Raw genomic sequence first — 23,784 nt, forward strand, 5'->3', positions numbered from 1 at the left:
GACAGACTTTTATTTACAATATATTGAACTGTACATTTTTTGCAGCATATGAAGCATTCAGGTCAAAGATACATTGTGGAACAATACTGTGAAACTTATTGTTCACTTTGTGAACATTTCCTGAACACAGATAACCCAGTTCTGTTGGTTTATTATATGTACATAATTTATATAAGCAGCATGTAGATTGGCAGTTACACAATGGGATCAAAGCAGAGAACATAGTGACAAACTCAAGTACATAATGAACCCTGTAATAATTTTAACATGTTTTGGGACACAAAGAAACAAACAGCTTTTCCGCCTAAAATACAAAACGGTAAATAAATACAATACTATGTTATTGTGCAAAGCCTAAAATTCTTGCACTGTGTGGCTTTTCGTTCCATTTGCAGAACAAAGTAGTCAAAGCTACTTATTATTGGATAGTCAACAGGAACATGTTATAACAATAAAAACCCAATCCAGGCTATTGTTAAAAAGTAAATGATAAAGCATTAGAGCTATTGACCTTGGTGTAAGAACTGAGGCGCTTGATGTTCTTGATCTTTCGTCGTAAATCTAAATGAGCTTTTTATTATGGAGAGCCCACACTCAAAGTTTACCAATTGAATAACTGTTTTACAAGTGGCACAAGATGGTACCAGAGGTACATGCATTATAGAAAACAAGTTTTAATAAGTTTTTTGCACTCAAGGTGGACAATATCAGTGCTGGTGGAATCATGGTTCCACTTGGACAGCCAATGTATGCATCAAGCAATCCCAGATCAGGTACAGAAAACTTTTTGTTCTATTCTGTCCAACCTCTGAACAGCACCCTCACTAATCATCAGTTTGAAATATTCTATTTTTCAGCCCAGTTATCTGTACAACATCTTAAATTGACAATTTAGTGTCAAACAATGGGTAGTTGTGCACCATGGACCCATGCCCACTTGGAACTAGATTCAACATGTCCAAATGTATTTCTATTGCTAGCAGAGACAGAATGACACCAGATTCCAAAGAAGAGCAGTGTGCTAAGCATTGTGTCTCCCAGTTCCTTCTAGTGATATGTCCAAACTTACAGAATAGATAAAGGGCCTGGAGCCATTACATCTGTTGTATAGGCAGGTTAGAAAACAAACAGCAGCAGGTTAATAGATTATGCATGCAACTCAGTGATGCAAATGAATAGCCAGTACTGGAAAGCCATGCTGCTGATCATGCAATCACGTCACTGCAAATGAAGAACAAAAACACATTAGGAAAAAGGAACTAAATAACTTAGAAATACATTCATCTGTGTGTCTTTTACAAAGTGTCTACTGGGAGGTGTTAGTGTAACCAGGTTTGGTAACCATTGATATGAAGTATGGTTACAAAATTAGATAAAGTATTGCAATATACACTGTCTAAGTTCATCATATTCTTTGGCATTAATATGCTGTCTGAATAGTCGTCATTAATAGTTCAAAAGTGAGTAAATCAAAACTTTATTTTCCAAACCAAATGCTGTTAGAATTATTACTGACCTGCATAAACAACAACAGTAACTGATAAATGAAGAGGATAACTTTGAATGATGCACCTATTGATGATTAAGGGCACTATAATAATGCAAATATTAACTTATTTATGGTAAATTGTCACATTCAAAATTTCTGCTACCCAAGCCATTGTGAAGCAAGTGTTGGAAGCTCAGGTATAATTGTTTGTAGAAATACAGCAATATTGTATTTTGTCATTTATCTAAGTATATTGTAAAATAAAAATTATTTAATGCAAGGCTTGAAAGCTTCAAATATCTTCACACTTTAGTCATAGAAAGAAATAAAGCACAGTAAATCTTTCTATACATTTGCCTCCAGAATAAGAGTTCCATATTTTATCTGCCTGCTCAAAAACAATGACTGCAAAGAATTTCTTTACTCAATCTGTTTGAGCACGACATTATTTTCATAGAACTCATTGTTCAGTGTAAGGAAAGCAAGTATCTAGACTGACAATTAGACCATTTTTTTTCTTTATTAAATTATATTGCAGTCAAGTACTGTATATAATCTTAGAAACTCATAAAACCGGTCTATCTTGTCACAGCCTCTCACCTCATTTTATAAACTGGTGGTAAAGCAATAATCAGATTACAATATATTATGTATCCAAATTAATTCCCAGTACAATTGAATGCGATGCTAATGCACCAGAAAAATTAAGTTTTGATGAGCTGAGTGGCTTCTCACCCTCACTTTTCTCTGTTCCTATTCTGGGTATCCATTCCAGATTGTTTAGTAGTAGCACAGCAGATCAACATTTGTAAATTAACCCAATACATATTTCCCACTGCTTTGCTTTTTAAAGCGCTAAGACTGTACACCCAATATATAGTCATCAAACAATTTCTATTTACCGTCTCATATCAAATGCTACTTGAATCACTCAGACTAAAACAGTTTTTGAACTGGTTAATATTTTCATAAAAATTAAATTTTTGTTTTAAATGTTTAATGACATTGTATTTTAATTAATTTTAAATGTAGTTTTTTTTTAATGCGATCCCCATTCATGCTTATGGGGAATCCATTCTTTCATTGGTTGGGCCGGCCCACGTGATCCCAGGGGCACTTGTGAACCGCATGCACCCCGGGATACGTGGGCCTCTGCATATAGAGGCCCAGGAGCGCGAGTCTCCATGGATCCCGAGACAGAATGTAAGCTTGTAGATTTTTTGCCGGTCGGAGGCATCTACCTGCAGGAAGCCTCTGACCACAAATTCAGGCCCATGATTAATAAGTGGTATCTATTCTGAGGGTAGGCTAAAAGAGAACCTGTATAGCAATAACTTCATTAGAAACTGCCAGCAAGGATTTAGAGAGGTGGCACCTGCCTGACAAAACTTTGAAAACGTTTTAAATTAGATGAAATATTTTGACAAAGACTTTTAATTTGTTTTGGAGCTAGCTAGATGGACTATAGTCTTCGCTAGTTCTGTGCTTTCCTATATAAATTAAACTAAAAGCCATGAGAATACAGGATATAACAAGGGACCAGGCACACGACTGGTTAAAAAGGAAACAAGTGTATTGAGGCAAGAGGTGTATTGGCAGACTGAGGGGAGATATTAAGTGAAGAATCTGTAGGCCAATGATCGTGATATCAAAAGGTAACTAAGTGGATCAAGTTTGTTGGTGACATTAATACAGGTACAGTGTCTCAAATCCGGCTGTCCGAAAACCGGACAGTGAGAAAATCTAATTTGATTAAGTAAAATAAAATCCGGAATTATTGTCCAAAAATGGCAGGATGGTCTAGTTATCGGCTTCACTGCTATGTTTTAAATGGTGTGTGATCGGACGGAGTCTTGCCGACCCACATCACCATTATTACTTTGTCTCGGACTTGTCCGAAATCCGGAAAAACCTAAAAACCGGCACGGTCTCGGTCCCGAGGTTCCTGGATTTGAGACATTGTACCTGTATATAGCGGTAGAGACGTAAACAAAGCTCAAGATTTTCATAAGGAGTTAAGACTAGTTATAGGTCAAAAATGTAGTGCATAAGTATGAAATGACTGCAATTGAATTAGCAGAGATATTTAGAAAAGGACCCAAGAGTAACAGTAGACACGTCACCAAATATTTTAAACAGGATATATAAGAAAATAGTGGAAGCCCATGAAGTTATTGTAAAGTTTTCCAATGCACTGGTAGGACCACAATTTACATTACTGTAAAACAAATGCAATAGTGCGGATGCTGGAAATTTGAATTGCTGTTCTGATGAAAGGTCATCGACCTGAAACTTCAACTCTGCATCTCCACAGATGCTGCTTGACCACCTGAGTGTTTCCGGCATTTTCAGTGTTTATATTTAAAGTACTGTTTCCAGATCTCAGCAGCACACCACAAAACGAGATATATTTGTGTTTGATATAGGACAAACAAGCCCGCCCACAAGGAAAAACAAGAGAAGCTTCATCTTTATGGTCTGAAAACGACCATCAAGGGGGACCGCAAAGTATATAGCACTGAAAGATAAACTCAATGTTTCTTAAAGAAGAAGGAAGGAAAGCAGCAGATAAGTGGAAAATAGTGAAAAAAATACATTTAAAATGGATCAGGGAGAAGTACTTCACTCAGTGATAAATGTTTGAAATAATCTGCCAGGCAAGATAGAAAAGGCAATAATATTAGGCTTGTTCCAAATAGAGCTGGATGCTGTGATGGGAGTATGGCTGTCCCAGAGACAGCAGACTTGATGGGCTGAATGGTCTTTTCTCAGAGTTTTTCAGCTATCAGCACTTTCTAAGAAAGAAAATGTTATTGATTCAAACACTGATTAATATGAGGGAGAAAAAGAGGAGAGGGAGGAAAAGTAAGAGGAGAGACGGGAGGCAGGGGGCATGAACTCCAACCTTCTAGAAAACTAAGTATCACATTTATACACTAATTTGTTTTCAGACAAGTTTGATGAGCGATTGAATAATGTTTCTGGTATTTGCATGTATGTACTGCAGCCATAAAGACTAGAATGTAAACATGTGATTTAAAGACACTTTTTAAGAAATTTTGTATAGATTTACCATCAGTTCTATAATGCAGCTTACTCCTATAGGAGTTATGAAAGAAAAGTTAGCATTTTTTGTGTAATATGATAAAGATAATCTAAGCAGGATAATTTTAATCATATTGCAGGACATGTGTTACGTATTACATTTTACCCTTAGTGCTGAAAACCCAATTTTAAAAAAAAACTTTATATCTGACAAATGTTATACAGTAGAATTCCTGAAACTTACAGAATTAAACATATTAGCCCGGATTTTGCAGTGAGGCTATCAGCGCTCACCGTTATTAAGGCAACTTCCAGCATCCGCACATGCGCAGTTAAATGCGAAAAGCAGGAAGTTGCTGTCTGATTTGCCCTGTTCCTCCACAAGCTTCACTACATGATACCTCGCCGAGAGACTCATCATTCAAATACATGAAGGGCGTAAAGTTCCGGTACTTAATAAATATCCACTAAACACACCAGAAAAAGTTGTGGCTTGTCCAGTCAAATGTAAGTGAATTTTTAACACCTCTCTGGCACTGAAAATTAACTTTTATATGTGTGGAGTCTCATTCCTTCAGAATTTAATTATTGTTGGAGATTTTTTTTTTTAATTTTAAACTTTCTATTTCTTTTATCTCTCGTAATTCCATCTTTCTTTACCTCTCTATTTTGATTCTGTACATGACTTTACATTGAATTAAATATTCTAACTTGCATTTGCTGGTTTAGACTTTGCGTGCCTCAGGAAGGATTCTTCAATCTGATTGGTTGCAGAGACATGCTGTTGCTTGACCTGCTCACACAGGTCCAAGATCTCCTGTAGAGAGTGCTGTATTGTATTGGACTCCCAGTGTGTAAACTTGTCACATAAAAGCCTACGAAAAGTCTGTGGGCAGCTGTTAAGCATAACGAACAGCAAGCGCTGTTCATTTGCCACTGACCGCAAAATCCGGGCCAATTTATTCCACTGAATTTTTGAAATTAACTTTAGTAAATTTATTTTGGTGCAAAATTGCTATTGCATTCTTCAATGTTTACAAAATAATTCAAGATGGGAATAATTTATGTTGTGTTTCTCTAAATTGCATACTGTAATTTTGGCAAAAGAACCGCAGAAACCATACTAAAATGACATTGCAACAGACGAGAGTGAGAATCCCCATGGAAGTTCATCCTCCATGCATTTCAGGGCTGCTTGAATGTAACAATGAAACCACTCATGTTTCCTTCATTTTATTTTTCCCTTTGTCTTTTCATATTGCATATTTTGTTTATACCACAAGTGTACTATAAAATGTATTTTATACTGTATAGTCTTTTCAGCAATCAACTGAAAATTGTTTCTCAAAGTAACCTTAAAATTAAAAGCTATGCCATTCATGAGTTGTCAGAAAGCATTTCTTCACAAAGTGTAGTGGAAATTTGAAAAATTCTCCCCAAAAAGCCATTGAGGTTATGCCAATTGAAAATATCAAAATTAAGATTGATAAATGTTAGGCAATATAAGTTTTAAGACTGGGAAGTGTTCGATTTGGGAAGCTGATAAAACTCATTTGTTGTCACTTTTAATTAGGTCCTTTGATCAAGTGAAACACGAATACCGCCTGGAGAAGTAAAAGCACTTCTCATACTGACAGCTTTGACATTTGAGGGGGTAATTTTACAAATCTGCACTGTTGGCAGGGAGCCTTCACCATTGCCAGCTTATGTTGAAAATTTGACCATGTGCCGACCACGAGTTTCCAACTGCCAGCAGTGTATGCATCATAGCACAACAGGACAGGTGTGATGGATCAATTGGTCTTTTAACTATACAAGCACAAAGGGTTCTGTAATACTAAATGTTATTTCTAGATGTTTGGTTAGTATATTGGAAAATCCTTAGAATGAATGAAGTTAACAATTAGCAGTAGGTACAGCGTTTGAATAATTTTTAGCACCGTGATTCAAATTTAAAAATATCGAAAAAAATTATGACCTACTGGCAAGCACCAATAATTGGATATTCTGTGAAGCAAAGTACTGTGATCATTTGTACTTGAACCCCAACTTTGTTAATTTAAAGGTATAAGCACATTTTAACTATTACTTTAAATCTGTTTGGTGAATATCATTGCAAAAGATGTCAGTGCTGTAAAATGGGACACTTTTCTACTATTGGTATGCTGTGCAGTGTCCGCATCAATGCTGATTGACAATAGTTCCCTTTACTTTGTGATACGATATCTTTTAGGATAACTCATTATTACACCAGTGAAAACATATCCGTTCCCCACCCGAGTCACTCTGATGAGAATATCAATCTACTGCTGAATTGTAAGAGTTTTGAGCTGTTGACCTATGTTGTCAAAGAACTGGGCCAAGTCTGACCAACTTAGGAGATGGAAGACGTGGGACCCAGATCTGAAAAGGACAGCCTGCACTCACTGCATGAACTAAAGTTAGTTATTGCAGTTGTTCTTAAAATGTACTGATGGCCTTATTTCTGCATGATAGTCTTCCCACAACATAAAACTGATAAGGTTTTAAGAACAAAGAATATGACACGAGAAAAGGTCATTTGACCAGTCAAGCTCATGCCAAGTAGAAGCCATGTATGATTATATTATGGACCATGTACTTCCCACCACTTGTTGATCTCCTACATTAAGGAACAAAGATGTTAACACACTTCATATTTTACAAATATTTTTAATTGCTAATGAGCAATTGGATGAAGCAATTTAAATTGAAAGGAAAACATAAAACCACGTAGCTGTGGGAGTTGAAAGCTGAGCAGGAAAGTATTCCTGATCGCCAATGCTGAATAAATTATGCAAGTGAGGGAATGTGGAACAACAAATTTATTCCACTGTTCATTTTATATTACACTTGTGGCTTAAAACGTCATACATAGGCTAAATAAACAATACATTCAATACAAACATTAGCGCAAAAGTTTTTGAAAACTCAACAGTGAGCAGAAGGGAGTTTCCAAGTGGCTGAAGATATTCAGTTAAATTATATACTGTATGATTGGTGCTGTGCCCATTGGCTGTACCTTCTACCTTGCTGTAGCTGGTTGAACGTGCCCAGGGTATGGTCGCCGTGTACTTGTTGCCTGTCTCTGTCTAGCTAGGAAGGACTGTCCTGAACCAGTACTGGCAAGTCTTTCTTCTGCTGCTTTCTTATGAAGAGCCATTCCCTAAAGAGAAACAAAATAAATAAATACAGCCTTATGTTACATTTACTACAAGTATGGACATATTCAAAATTCCGATGGTTAAGCAGATTAAAAAAAAAGACTTGGATTTATATAGCGCCTTTCATGACCATCAGACATCTCAAAACGCTTTACAGTTGATTAAGTACTTTTGGAGTGTAGTCACTTGTAATGTGGGAAATGCGGCAGCCAATTTGCACACAAGCATGCTCCCACAAACAGCAATGTGATAACGACACAATAATCATTTTTTTTAATGTTGATTGAGGGATAACTATTGGCCAGGATACAGGGGATAACTCTCCTGCTCTTCTTCGAAATAGTGCCATGAGATCTTTTACATCCACTTGGGAGAGCAGACGGGGCCTCGGTTCAACATCTCACCCAAAAGACAGCACCTCCAATAGTGCAGCGCTCCCTCAGCACTGCATGGAGTGTCAGCATAAAGACTGATGTTCCTGTCCTTTGCTCCAAAGGAAGACCTATTCCCTGGACACAAAGGTCAGGAAAAAGGGGTTGAAGATGCAGAATGCTGGGCATCCACTCCTTTTTGGCTGCCCCAGGATTTCTGGGGTTTCTTCCTAAACAGAGCAAAGCCTAAGTTTGTGTCATGCAAATGAAGCGGGGAGGGGAGGGATCAGGGATTCCCAGCCTCCTGCCTCAATTCCTTTACATTGTGGCCCTGGGGCATTCAAATACATGTATATATATTGGCAGTGGACTTTCCTCAAATCAGAGGATCGGAGTAGGTCTGGCAACTGGCTGAAAGGAGCAGGTAGGGACATTTTCAGCTAACCCTCTGGATTTTCAAGCGTTGTGGTCTTCTGGCTCTCCAGAGACCAGGCCTGTAGCTGTGCGCCACTTCCCTACCACATTCACCTGCACAAGGCCATGCCAGGTGGTGGGCCAGCACATGGGAGTGCGATCAGAGCATGTTCATTGCCCGACACACCAAAATCAGCCATAGGTTGGCCTTGAAAGGCGGAGCACAATTTGGGCTCAATGTGCATCTTCAGTGCCGGGATCAGGACAGGTACATTAGCTCTTTTAAATTATAAATACTGTTGCAGAGCTTTCTATTATAGCGTTTCCAATGAAAATACATTATTAACATATAGGCAACATGGCTAGAAATATTATTTGGTGATACCATTCACATTTATGAATTTCTGTACTCCAGAACAAGTTTACACTGTACATAAATGATCTGCAGGTGGAGATAGAAATAAAGTTATCTAAGTTGGCAGATGACACTAATTGGGAAGGGGGTATTCAAATAATAAGGAAGAGCCAAACCAAATACAAAGGGACGTAGACAGGTGGGGGAGGTGGTTAGATGAATAGCACAAGGCATTGAATGTGGAACAATGAAAGGTAATGAGACAGGGGAAGAAAAGCAGAAGGAATATAAATTAAATGGTTCTAGGCTACAGGACACAATACAAGAGGGGGGCTCTGGGGTATTTGTAACAGTGGGGCTTGCATCTGGACTTTCTGGAGTGTCAGCATAAAGACTGATGTTCCTGTCCTTTGCCCCCAAGGAAGACCTATTCCCTGCACTGAATCATGGGGCATCCCACTATTCATTTCTTGTCACTCTGACACAGCTCTAAGCACAACCACCCTGTGTCTCCTCTGATGCAGCAAGTTGCCAATCTACTTTGATAACTACCCAATGTGTGGCAGCAGTAAGGAAAGCTAAATGGATCTTGGGATCTGTAGCCAGGGGAATAGAACGTAAGTCCCAGGAGATTTATAGCAAGTCTGTTAAAGGCCACAGTGTGTCGAATTCTGGTCTACGCAATGGAGGCAGTACAGAGAAAACTGATGCACATCTTAACACAACTGAGCTATGCCAAGAGTATGAAGAACTTGGGATTATTTACTCTGGAGAAGAGCTGACTTATGAAAGATATTATTCAAGATTTTTTTTTAAGGAAATAGCTAAATGAAATTCGGACAATATGTTTGAGATTACCACAAACTCTAGAACCACAGGCTCAAGCCTGGAAGAGGAAAGGTGCACATACTTTTGTTTTTAAACTACTTTATGCAGAGGGTAATGAAAGTGTGGAATGGATTGCCCAATAAGGCAAGTGTGGTAAAATTTACGGGAAGATTAGATAAATATTGAATGCAATTGAGATGTATAGGTTTTCAGCACCAGTTACAGAGACTGGAGTCTTCTCTGGTCCTGCACTATCCTATGTTGCTACATTATCTCCTGAGATGAGCTAACACCATATAAAAGATCTTTTCATTAAAGTCTAGATTTTCTTTTTGTTTACCATCAATAATATTTTGATTTTTTTTTGTATTCTTACCATGTTATACCATGCACTAACAATCAGCTTCTCCTCATGATCTCTCTGAATCTTTGTCTTCTCATACTCTTTCTAAAAGCAAAATGGTTCAAAAGAAAAACACATTTTAGTCCAGAAACACTATTTTTTGTCTAATCCCAGATGGTCTTTAATATACTTCATTTTTAGCTTTGCAAGGTTAATTATATAAAGGTAAATGAGTTGCCTGGAGTGGAATAATCCTGCACATAACTTACTAGATCATATAAAGCACTCTGAACAAAATATTCCCTGTTAGGTAATGCAAGTGTCTTTTTCATTTGCTCAACTTATAACAAAATTAGGGGTACATCTGGTGAAAAGGAGGAAAGACAGAGTTCCATTCATATATTTAGGAATGTCTCAAACTGCTTCAGCGATAATGAATTGTTTTTGAAGTATAACAATTTATATAGGCAAATGCACAAGTCATTTTGGAGACAGCAAGATAACACAAACTGTAATTAAATGAATGATCAGCTAATCTGTTATTGGTGGTGATGGGTTGACGGAGGAATGTTGACTACAAGAGACTGCTCTTCTTCGAATACTAACATAGGACCTTTAATAAGGAGGTACACACACTGCACTACACAATTTACTGACCTCTGCAATGAGTTTGCCCAAAGCCTTATTCCCAAAGGAAATGAACAAATCTCTAAACTGACCTGGTTCTGTGTAAATAAAAAGATCTGCACATTAGCTGTGACTATGGAAAAATGCAGTGGAATTCACATAAGGCAGTTGAAGAATTTTGGATTTTTCAATGCGGACGTTTAATGCAAATTAAAAGACTGGACTAGAAACCCTGGATTTGTTAAACTTGACAAAAATCAGAAGGCATGCTGGGATGTTGACCAAGTTTGAAAAGTATCATGGATATTATTCTATCTGACAAACTTGATTGAGTTTTTGATGAAATAACAAAGTGTGTTGATGAAGGTGGTACAGTTGATGTTGTATATATAGACTTTCAAAAGGTGTTTGATAATGTACCACATAATAAATGTTAGCAAAATTGAAGCCCATGTGATTAAAGAGGCAGTGGCAGTGTGGACAGACGATGAAAACCTGAGAGTAGTGGTAAACGATTGTTTAATCAGACTAGAGGATAGTGAACAGTGGTGCCCCCCCCCACGGGCCGGTATTAGGACCACTGCTATTTCGATATATATTAATGACCTGGACATAGGAGGTATAATTTCAAAGTTTGCCGAGGACACAAAACCTGGAAATACAGTAAACAGCGATGAGGATATTAGCAGACTTCAGGAGGACATAGACAGACTGATGATATATGCAGGCACATGGCAGATGAAATTTAATGCAGAGAAGTGTTCAGTGATGCATTTGGGAAGAATGAGTGGCGGCAATATAAACTAAATTGTATCATTTTAAAGGGAGTGCAGGAACAGAGATACCTGGGGCTTCACGTACACAAATCTTTGACTGTGGCAGACAAGGTGGTACGTCTGTTAAAAACCACACAGAATCTTTGGCTTTATAAATAGAGGCATAGAGTACAAAAGCAAGAAACTTATGCTAAACCTTTATAAGTCACTGGTAAGACCTCAGCTGGAGTATTATGTCCAATTCTGGGCACCATACTTTAGGAAGGATGTCAAGGCCTTAGAGAAGTTGCTGAGGAGTTGTACAAGAATAGTATCAAGGATGCAGGACTTCAGTTATATGGAGAGACTAGAGAAGCTGGGATTGTTGTCCTTAGAGCAGAGAAGGTTAAGGAGAGATTTAATAGAAGTGTTCAAAATTATGAGATGTTTTGATAAAAGTAGATAGGGAGAAACTGTTTCAACTGGCAGGAGAGTCAGTATCCAGATGTCACAGATTTATGATACTTGGCAAAAGAACTGGAGAGGGGAAGATAAAGAGAATTTTTTTAATGCAGCGAATTGGTACAATCTGAAGGTCACGGGCAAATTCTGCTATCTCGGTAGCGTTCTCTCACAGAATGTATTTGAGACTGTATATGTGTGTCCAAAATCAGGCTCTTCTCCCATCAGCACACTCACAATAACGGAGACTCATGCATCGATTTAATGGGAAGCTCCATCATCATACTAGCAGCAACTCATTGTTTAAAATCAGTACAATATCTGACTTAGGAATTTTTTTTTTTTTTTTAAAACATCACTCTTTTGTGCTAGAAATGTTTATAATTAGCTATAGAAATTGTGTGTTTTTCTAGAAAAAATACTTGTCAAAAGTAATTTATGTAACTTCCTCATATTTATCATCTATGTCCTGCATCTCTGACATTATCCACAAGCACAAGCATGAAGCACACCGACAATAGTGCTTCACCACTGGTCATGTTTCTGTATTTTTTGACCATTTTGCCACAGAAAGGATTTGGAAGAAAGTGTTTCTTTTTAAATACTGGATTTTAAAAACAATCGTGTCACAATTAAAACCAAATCTCACAAATTTAACAAAAGATGCACCAAGACGAAAGATGTATGTCAATCGAAAGTTTCTTCTCCCAGAGACTGAACAACAGGCAATTTGAAGAGTCAGTCCATTTAAGTCAACCCCCCTAAGTGGATTAGCGAGGTGTGTTCAGTATTTTTTAATCTTACTATGTGGAGGCAAGTTGGATCAATTGAACTAAGTGAATTTGCTCATACCAATTGCTCTATTCATTCACCTTACTGCAGAATAAAGCAGGTTAACAGTCTAAATTTTTGCTTCATCTGGTCTTAAAGGTCTGCTGTCAGAGAGATATGAGGTACGCATACAGAAGACAATACCTGGTCCAGATTGCAAGATATGCAATCATAAGTAGATATAAGGCAGGGTGATTAAACTCCCATAAAAGTAAAACGCTCAGACCACTTAAACGAGAGACCAACGTCATTGAGCCAGAGAAGGCAGACCTGATTTTGTAACACCACTACTTGATTCTACAACTATCGCTGTTCTATCGGACATCAAGTCATGAATAAGTCAGAACTTTTTAATGCTGGTAAACCAAAGCCATAATGTTTGGTCGCTACCAAAAGCTCCACACTTCAGCCCCTGTTAACATACCCCTTCCTGGATACCTGCTCATACTTGAGCTTCAAACCTTACATCCAGTCCATCACCAAGATTTTCTGCAACCACCTGTGTGATTTTGCTTAACTTTATCCATCACCTTCAGACTCCGCTTAACCACCTTTCACACTCCTATAAATTCCAGCTTGTTCAGAACTCCACTGCCCACATCCTTTCCAACACAAATCCTGCTCAACTTTGTTTTGTTTCTGGGATGTGGGTGGCACTGGCACTGTAGTGTGGCACTGGGTCACTTGTAAGTCAGAACGGGCAAGGATAGGACATTCCCTGAAGGGCATTAATGAACCAGTTGGCATTTTTACGACAATCCAACACTTTTCATGGTAATTTCTGGTACTAGTCCATAAATTACCAGATTTATTTTATTCAATTTCACAACTTGCCATGGTGGGATTTGAATTTACAATCTTTGGGTTGCTAGACCAATACTAGAATCACTCAACTACCACATTCACACTTCAAACTATCTGCTCTTACAACTATTATTTATTGTGCACTCCTCTTCTTCTACCATTTAGCAACCACACACTGGAACTCAACCTGAATGCTACACTTTTCCCCAATCATAAGTCTCCTTAAAACCTACCTCGTCTACCTCACTTAATCACTTCTCCAAATTTCTCTCCTGCTCTTGCTTGAATCTGATCCCCAAATGTGAAGCACCTTTGGGATTTTGCGGGCACTATACAAGTTGTTGCAATGACAATCAATGTTGGAAGGTGGACTTTAGTGTAAACAACTGAAAATGTATGAAGGAAGTAATAACTTACTTCCTGAAAATAGTTCCTATCAGCTTACAATAGTGTGTGGATAAGAAACTGGCAGTATGCATGGTGTACAGTTATAGGCTCAGTTAACTGATAACATTTTGTCAAATGCAAAGTGCCATACCGATAAGGAATGCAACATTCGCTCCTTTTCTTGCAGCTGGTTTTTCAGAGATTGAACTTCTGGGGCTGCTCCTTGGTTCTGTTTGGGGTCCAAAGTTCTGATAACCTAAAAGAGAAAATAGTAATGTTAAAGCGTATTTTATTTATTGACATAATTATATTTGTAGTAAAGAACAGGGAAGACCATTGAAAACTTTAATAGTTTAGGGAATAGACCAGGTTAGACTAGTAATAGTGCATCCCTCATACTCGAGGATGGCAGTGCCAACAATGAAGGGAGCACAAATTCATGGTAGATTGGTGCGTTGATGACTTTCTAGCCAATATGTGATAGACACCGTTTACCACGAGCTTTACAGAACCATGTTCCTGGCGGTTTCCTGTTGATCCCACGGACGTTGCCAATTCTTCCCTCTCTCGTGTTTTGCCTCCACACTGGCATGATGTTGTAGCTAAAAGCCTTTCACTCCTTCGATCCTATAGCAGGAACTGAACTAACATCCAGGCTTGAACTGACAAGTGACAGTTAACATTCTTGCCCCGAGTACTAGGAAATGACTATATCCTACAAGAGAAAGCCCATCACCTACCCAACCTTCAATGGCACCAGCATTGCAGAGTCCATACTAACAACATTTTGGGGCTCACCAATGACCAGAAGCTTAACTGGTCCAGTGATATCATTAATGGCTACAAGAGTAGGGCAGGGGCCGGGTACACTGCAATGAGTAGCTCACCTTTTAACTCCTCAAAAAGCCACTCCAGTATCTGCAAGTCTCAAGTCAGGAATGTGATAGAATACTCACAACATGTTTGGATGAATGCAGCTGCAACAACACTATATTAGAGCCCATATTAGAGCACCAGTCTTGTTACCTGGTGCCCCTACTATTGGACTCAATATCCAACCCCTCCACACTGGCTCACTGTAGCTACATCATGTACTATCTACAGCATGCACTGCAGCAACCTACCAAGACAGCACCTTCCTCCCCTGTGACCTGTACTATTTAGAAGTGCAAGAGCATCAATGTCATGGGAACACCATTATCTCCAAGTTTTCTTCCAAGTCAAGCACTAGCCTGATTTGGGACACAGATCGTCAGTCCTTCATTGTCGCCGGGTAAATATCATGGATTTCCCACCACCATGAAAGCGCCATCACCACAAGGACTGCAAAGTTACAAGAAGAAAGACAACTAAGGGTGCAGCCTTGCCAGTGTCACCCACATAAAGAGAACAAATGAAGAAACCATAAGAAACCTATAACAAAGATGTGGCCAAACGATAGAGATATGGCTGGACAGTACGAAGTAAAGGATAGGTTATAAAAGGACATTTCTCCAACTGGAAGAATGCGGTGAGTGATGTTCCATAGGGGTCTGCTCTGATTTACAATATACATAATGATCTGGACGTAGAAAACAATATCATAATTTCCTGATAACTCCAAATTAAAGTTATGTAAAACTGTGATAAAGAGGAGGAGTGCATTTATTGTCCATTTCTTCCAGTCTCGACAATTTGAGGGCCTGAGAATAAATCACTAAATGTGAGACAGGAGACACCTGCAACTCCTACCTGGTCTGGCCTACACATGAATTGTAGGCCAGGCTGAATAAGGATGGCAGGTCCCCTTCCCTAAAAGACACTGGTGAACCAGTTGGATTTTAGCAATCTGATAGCTTTCATGGCCAGCTATTTTAATCCTAGCCTACAAATTACCAGGTTTAATAAAAAAATTATTTCACAATTTGCCACGTTAGGATTTAAACTCACGACCTCTGAGTTGTTTGTCCAGTACCATAACTTTAGGCAATTAATAAGAAAGAGAGAGACTCGACTTGCAAGGGCTTTTTTCATTAGAAGCAAGAAAGTTAAGCAGTGATCTGGATAGAGGACTTCTAAGATTATGAAGGCTTAAGGTAAATTGTTTCCACTGGTTAGTGAGGGGGTAACAAGGTACAAATTTAATAGGATTACAAAAAGAATTAAAAGGGAAATCAGAAAAAAAACTAGAGTGGTTAGAATGTGGCATTCTCTGCTACAAATCATTCCTGAAGCAGAGTCCATCATTTTATTAAAAAATGGAACTGGATAGTTACTTGAAGAAAGGGAATGTTAAATGGTATGGAGAGTAAGCAGGAGAGTAGGATTAGACAAGGTGGCTCATGTAGAGAAAAACACCAGTACAGATTAAGCAGGCCAAAAGGCCTGTAACAGTCTATGATTTTAATGTTATTGGGAAACTGTTATGTAGTGATGCTTGGGGTCACTAGACACTGTCGGAGGTCATCGGGCTGTACGCGTGTGTGCATGGGGCCCTGGTATATAAGAGCGAGTACCATGTCATGTGTACACTTTGGGCGCGAATAAAGTTGAACCAGGTTTGCACGAGTGAGTTTAAAGTAACAAGTCTTTCGAGTTATTATATACATTACAGAAACTAAATCTACAGCTTCAATATAACTGATTCTAGTTCATGTCTTTTAATGCTGATTCGCAGCTAAACTCAGCTTACTTTAACTCCCGTGTGAAAAATAAACATCCAATCAATACTGTAATAAAAATCCTTTTAAATGACTAAGTGCTGGTTTCAAGCGGCCCTTTACTAGACACCTTCAAGAAAATTCTGAGAAATTGCACTCACACTCTTAGCCTTTTCTAGGTACTTTTTGTATCTGTCCTCCATTTGTTTCATATCTTCATCTTTCTTTCTCAGGGCCTCTTGAAGTTCTTCAATCTTTTGAGCTGTATAAAGCAGGAGAGTAGTTGAATTAGTTTAACTAAATTGATCTTAGTTTACATCATTGCAAAATTACAGCAGTTTTCAAAAGAAAGCTACTTGCCAATGTGAATAATAAAAACAAAATGTACAACTAGGTTGTCAGTATTATAAGAGCACAGACAGATAAATAAGATATATAGTATGCCATATGGGTATCACAACAAAATGCTTCAGTTTGGGCATGTATACATTTTAAGGATGATACTACTTTGATAAAGTTAGCAAAGATAAATGGTGAAAATTAATAATGTGTCAATTTGTTTACAAATTGAAAAAGACTTACAGCTGTTATTGTATTTTGGTTCCAAGTCATCAATGTAGGCTCGTTTCTTCTGAAGCTCAGTGTGAGCTTCGTGCAGCTTCTCCCTGAAACATGCAACAGAATGATACAATACTCAGAAATTACACTATTGAGGTGCTGAAAAACGAATTACTTCCATTTTAATATATCTTGAAATAAGCTCCATGAAAAGCTTATTACAAGTTTACAACATTTGAAAATCAAGCAATTTTAGGGGCTTATTCTCAAATATACACCAGATTTTTGGTACGTGGAAGCAGAAGAAATATTAATATACTAAAAATATAGCATACACGTCCTGCAAGTGTCACATCTGTCTCCTCCCTCACTTCAGTATATGTGCTGACTCAACAGGAGCACTCACGGCAGGACAACTGCTAGTAATGTAATGTAATAAAAACCTTGCATGCATTTCCTATCACTTTCTCACTCCCACCACTATCCCTACATTCTCCCTTTTAACCTACCCACTCAACCCCTATTCCTCCCTCCTTCAACTCACGCTAACTCTGCCTACCACTCTGCCTACCACTCCCCCAAAAGTTGGATGGTGAAAAGCCACACGCCCCCCTCAATCTCCCCCTCCTACCCTCTCTTTCGATCTGTTTCCCTCAAAATTACCTAGTCTAAAAAAAACAGAAATCAAAGACACTCCTTCGCTCTGCCTTTCACTCTGTGTCTCAGGTGTAAGCAATTAATAGATTTAACCATTTCTAAATGGTTAACAAAATACAGATGAAATATAGTTTTTTCAAAAATGAATTTATTAGCATGAAAACAGACTCCAGGCTTAATCCACTTTTGAAAATTACAGAACACAAAAGTTATAACTGGTATGTAAATCAGTAGTCATGTTTTTCTCACACACAGGCCGGAATGTTACGAATACGGGTTTGGAGGCAAGCCTACTGTCAAAATGGCCACGATTGACAACGGGGCAGAAGTCGGCTCTGAACCCGCCACCTTGTGAATTTCTCAAGCGCCGGCTCTGCCTGCAGTTTGCAGACCCAGCACTGAGCAATGGGTCAGGCCATTGAGATAATTAAGTTTTTTTTTTACAAGGTTCCCATCCCTCGGGGATCATGTCAGGTAAGTGTGCCGCGTTCTCAACAACTCTGGATTGGTTTGAATAGTTGACAGCTGCAGAAGTGGTATACAAACTACCATTTCACAACTGTTTAATTTCTAATCTTAGAAGCTGGAGCCTTCAGGATTTGGAATGCACTTTTCAACTTTATGGAGATTTGAAGTGTTTGCAGTGAACTCTCTTATCCAGTATCACCTCCTTGGAGCAAACTCTCTCACCACGGACAGATCACTTCTGTCTTCTCAACTTCAGCTGCCATCTATTCCATCAGCATCGGTGCCCTTGAAAAAATCTTGGCCCTCAGAATCCCACCACAATCAGCCCCAACACCATCATCCCTAGGCACACCAGCATCACCAACCTTCTCCGCAATCACCTGATGCTGCACATACACAGGGCATCCGCACCTGACCACATTGCTGCCCAGGGCATCAGGGATGGCCTCACCAAGGCCAGATTTACTTCACTTGACAATGTATACCTTGGCTGCCACATGATGCACCAGATTGGCACCACCCCACAAAGTATCCCAACAATGCCCAAGCCATTCCTTTCACACTTATCACCATTGGTGGGGGGGGGGGGGGGGGGCGGGGGGGAAGCGTTATGTCTCACCATTCACTACAACTCACTAAGCCACTTCCAAAGGTGCACACAGATCTGTCCGAGCAGGCAACATGTTGAAAATAAATATTTAAATGTTTGACAACACGTTAACAGAAACTTTACATCAGCATTGGCGATAACATTCAAGTGCCTACCCTTGTGTGTTGTTAGTTGGTATGATTGAACAAGGAGGAGTGTGATGGGTGCCTAGTGAGATAGGGATGTGATAATTTAGATAGATAGAGAGAGAGAGAGAGAGAGAGAGAGAGAGAGAGAGATGGGTGGAGGTGCAAGTTAAGTTGGTGTAAGGACGTGCAGGAGTAGGGTAGGGAAGGCAGAGTGATTAGGATGCAATAAGTGACACTGCAGGATCAGGTTGAGTGTGCAGTAACGTTTCATGATCATTGAAAGGTTTGTGCCACTGCAGATAAGTCCCCCTGGCGACATCTCTGCTGTGCCCGTGTAACCAGGCTGCACTGGTGTCCTGGAGAGGTCTCTTTCAACCATTGGAAGGGAAGAGAAACTCCCTGTATGCTATGACTATCTCCACAAGCATCTGGAGGGAGTGATGGGAGAGCCTTGGTGCAGCCGTGCACCTTTGTGCAGTGCTCGTCAGTGTTTGCAGCACCTCAATGCTGCAGAACACTGACAGCACAACTGTCAAAATGTATGTGGGAATGGTCCCTTTATGGAAACCAGCTGATGATGCATCATCAGCTGACATCATCAGACCCGCTTCCTTTTAATTGGCCGGGAACTTCGCAGGGCAGGCTTAACAAGCCTCGCATGTAAAATCACTTGACCAGAGCAGGCTGCAACCAGAAGTGAGGTTCCAGCACGCACTCTAAGTCGCCCACCTTGCTCCCGACCCGGTATGAAAAATCGCGGCCAGACTCTATTTGAAAATAAACACATTAGTTATAAACTTTACCTGCATAAAACTTTTGAAATTTATCCTCTACTTTTTCTCAAATAATTTTGAAAAACTGAATAAAAACTGCTGGAAGCTAAAGAAAAATATTCCATCATTACAGCTTACTTAATTGTATTACCGCATTCTGAGAAACTAGATGCACTGCTCAGACTGCACAATAAAAAAAATCAGTTCAGTGTCACAGCTCAGGGTTAAAATATCAAGCCCAGGCTTTAGGGAGCAGCTGAAGCCTTCAAGTAAAAACTGAACCCTAATAAATTGTTTGACTTAAGCACAAACTCTGAAACCAGGGGGTATGGACAGAATCTCTGGATGGGGAAGATGAACAGGCAGTTTAGATTTAACTACTCCACAGAAGATAATTGAATGGAAAAGAATGCCTATGGAGAAAATTGAAGGAGTTAATATCATTAATTCAACAGTGAGTTGAATAATCATTTGGCAGGAGGAGCAACTGCAAATTACAAGCGACACAGTGTGGAATCTTTTGAACTTTAGGAGCAAATAGATAGACCCCAATGTTCTTTTTCTGTTCTAAATATTCCTATGGTCCTACAATTCTGCATATCATTGCTAGCATGCATTAGATGGCCCTGAAACATGCCAGTGGTAAGACGATACCGAGGAATGTTTAGATTTCACCGCTACCGTCAATCTCAGAATTTGCAAGATTGCAATCTCTGCATCCCATGTAGAAAGGGTTAATAGCCCACTTAAAAAAATGAAACCCAATTTTGAAAGAAAGCAAACGATCATTCCACATTATTTCCTTCACCCTAATATCTAATGTTACAAGCTACTGAAAAATGCTCCGACCTTCCATCCACTGGAATTCTTGACAATGATTACATGTAAAGTGCAGTATAGGTAGGAGGGAGTAGGGGGAGGTGAGAAAGACAGGTGAGCTTTTTTTGTCCTCTCACGCTCATGACACTGTGCAGATACCTTTCTTACATTGCATGTAACCCTGAGTGGCCTGAAAGGACAATGAGCCACCGTAAAAGAGCACCAATGGTTTTGTTTGGCAGACATAAAATTGAATATCAGTCCTAGACAATGTATCATGCTCCTAACATTAATAATGGACCACTTTCATTTTTTTCAATTTGCAGACTACTGAGAGATTTTAACTGCCCCTCAAAACATTTTCCTTCTGACTTTTATTTGTAAAGCATTCCATTTCCTTTTTTCAACCTTTCCTTGACAGGATGAGATGGCTGAGACCATAGATATGCCTTTAACCACAAAATACTATTGACTGTTGTAAATATCAGAGTGTAATGGAGAAGATGCAACCTAGTCTGTTTGCTTCCCAGATGATGTGCCATGGATAGGGGAAGCTTATAGGAGAGTCAGTATTGGTAGTCCAAAATGTTGGCCTTCTAGTTACTGAAAAGTCCTATAAAAGAGGTTTTGTTCCATTGACTCTGAAAGCCCACATCGATGGAAGCATTTAAAAAAATTACCGATGACAGTAACACATGGTGCTAATGCCCTATTTGCCCATGACAGAAGGCCTAGTCAACAGGTCTTTTTGACATGAGTTTTTAAAAAAAATACTTACAAATGTTCTTCCAGTTTCTTTTTCAGAAGAATTGACTGCAAAAAGATATAAAAATATAAAATACAACCATAAATGGTCAAACTAAAATCCAAACGCAACCCAGTATACAACATTTAAAAATACCAAGTTTATTAACGTAACTGCATTAACATTGCAATTAAGTCCAGAGGTTTACTATTTCTGTTTGATATTAGTATATGCTGGCAGTTAGCAATGTAACTTAAATGAAAACATACTCACAATAGCCTACAGCAGATGGCCATGCCAAGAAACAGAGATAATATGTTAGTAGGAAGCAAAAACACCAGCCAGCAGAAGAAACTCTTCAGTAACAGATGAACGAGAAAAAGTTTAAGCCTCTTAATTTCTGGCACATGAATGTTTTGTCTGTCTTCTCAGCTGATATCAGTAGCAGCTCCATCATCTCTCCTGATCTGGAGAACTTTATTCTTACATATTTCTTAATATCCACATTGTTTTCAAGCATATGAGTGGCTTCCAGTTTCCACACTAAAACACAAATGACAGTTACAGAAATGAAACAAACGTACAGGCTGCCATTTCTGACTATTACGTGGAGTAGCATCTGAGCTTCTGACTAATGCTGAAACTACAAACGAAAGACAGAAAGGAAAAACGAAAGAAACTTTTAATCTTTTCCAAAGGCACTTTTAAGATTTAGAATCCACCATTTTTAAACAATCTCATGAATCCACTTGTGGAAAACTCTTTTCCTTTGATAAGGAAAGAATGTAGATACGACTTTCCAATATTTATTGCAAGCAGATGTTTGCTAGCCTTTAGAATAAAGTATTTCAATATGTTCAAGGAAAGAACGTAAACCATTACTCTAATACAGTGGTTCTGAAATTGGGAGGTTTGCTCCCCCTAGGGGTCGCAATGTCGTCATCAGAGGGATGTGAGGAGGATGCCAGCTGTAACTCACTTTTAGTTACTGCGTACAATACCTATTTTACTGATGGTCGTGCTGTAAGCATTCCTCTTAACCCTCTCAGGCCGATTCCCGACTGCTCTCTACAAACTCAGGCATCTCTTGCAAACAGTTCTAGCTTACAGGTATTTTCAATACTTGAGTTTAAATGTATTTTTCAGTTTTAAAAAAGTTGTTTGCATTCTGGTCTGTACCTCTGTGCAACATATAGTTCTTTTTGGAAGTACTTATCATGAGCCCTGAGATCCCTGCTGCCATAGAGAAATAGATAAATTCCAACGAGTCGGTAGTGCACCCCCTCCCCCCCCCCGTAACGAAGTTTTCATGAGTCCTTGGGTCTCTGTGATGTTTAAAAGAGAAGAAGATAAATATCCCTCCTTTAAAAATTTGCTCCGGCCTCAAAAATTACTTTATTGCCCAGTGCTCTGCACCTTTTCTGGAAAGTTTATTTCTCCCTACTTGGATTTTGTGCTATTGTTTGCTTGGTGTGGTCCAAAATTAATAAATTAATAATGGCATCCGCAATCATGGGTTGTCAATGATTGACAATGATCCTCCAAAGCAACCCAAAAATTCATTACCATTTATATAGAAGAGTTTTTTAAAAAGTCTCTTTTAGACACGGGCATTTGCAGGTTTACTCAGTATCCTTCCTTCATAATGGTTTTCATCAGTATATACAACTGTCTGAGAATGTGTATTTTGAATTTTTTTTGCTAGAATGACTGCAAAATTGGAAGTATTCAAAGAATCTTTTTAGAAGCTTTATAGGGTTACAGTAAGTAGAATATCATAACAAGCTACTGCGCTTTACTGGTATCATTGGTTAGTGAACAGTAATGTTACTTCTTTGCCATCATTAAGCAATCTCCTTTTACATCAGTCAGATATTTGTAGCAAAACAATATTGGGGGAGCAATCAGGCTAATGTGGCCAGTCTTGGACCTGCATCTGCAATTTCCTTGCAGTGAATTTCAGTTCCCAGCCAGTTTGAGAGATATTGCAGAGCTAAACCAGATATTAAAAGGGATAGAAACTTAGATAGTTACTCCATGCCATTCACATAACCTATTAGTGGGATAGGTGATCCAGCAACTTTAGCAATGATGCAGAAGGTTGATGCCTGCCTTGTAAACTGGCATGCTGCATGAATTGGAAATCTGAAAAAAGGGGAGAAAATAAATTGGATACAAATAAAATGGCGAAGCCAAAGGATTTCAAGCCATTTGAAAAAGCTTGCTGTTAATTAGTTAAGCTTGTTTTAAAATGATCCGTGCAGCCTGTGAACACAACTTTGAAATGAAAATGTAATTCAAAATATTTTCTGCCGTTGTAGGTACACTCACATCTTCTGCTCTCGAGCCCTGATCTTGTAACGCCTTCTGAAGTTCTTCAACCTGAGACTGTATTTCCAAAATTCTCTGATTGGCTAGCCTTTTAACAAAAGATTTAAAATAAATTTCAGTTATGTTTACACATAGATACAATTGCCATACAAAGATTTCCTCT

The 23,784-nt window shown here is 38.8% G+C and overlaps 1 protein-coding gene across 4 annotated transcripts in view; it reads right to left on the reverse strand.

Moving 5' to 3' along the window:
- hook3 (hook microtubule-tethering protein 3) overlaps positions 1–23,784 on the reverse strand; it is a 129,373-nt gene continuing 105,589 nt past the window's right edge. For 2 of the 4 annotated variants that reach the window (XM_070872280.1, XM_070872278.1), the window contains 8 exons: positions 23,622–23,709; positions 21,324–21,358; positions 17,115–17,197; positions 16,694–16,794; positions 14,045–14,149; positions 10,061–10,132; positions 7,582–7,718; positions 1–1,221 (listed from right to left, as the gene is read on the reverse strand). In XM_070872280.1, the coding sequence (XP_070728381.1) occupies positions 1,206–1,221; positions 7,582–7,718; positions 10,061–10,132; positions 14,045–14,149; positions 16,694–16,794; positions 17,115–17,197; positions 21,324–21,358; positions 23,622–23,709 (637 nt within the window). In that variant the 3' untranslated portion in view covers positions 1–1,205. Of the gene's footprint in view, positions 1,222–7,359; positions 7,719–10,060; positions 10,133–14,044; positions 14,150–16,693; positions 16,795–17,114; positions 17,198–21,323; positions 21,359–23,621; positions 23,710–23,784 lie in introns of those variants that run through there. The other 2 variants (XM_070872281.1, XM_070872279.1) reach the window with 1 other exon arrangement.

This window comes from Pristiophorus japonicus, chromosome 2 (genome assembly GCF_044704955.1).
Source record: "Pristiophorus japonicus isolate sPriJap1 chromosome 2, sPriJap1.hap1, whole genome shotgun sequence".
Lineage (NCBI taxonomy): Eukaryota > Metazoa > Chordata > Chondrichthyes > Pristiophoridae > Pristiophorus > Pristiophorus japonicus.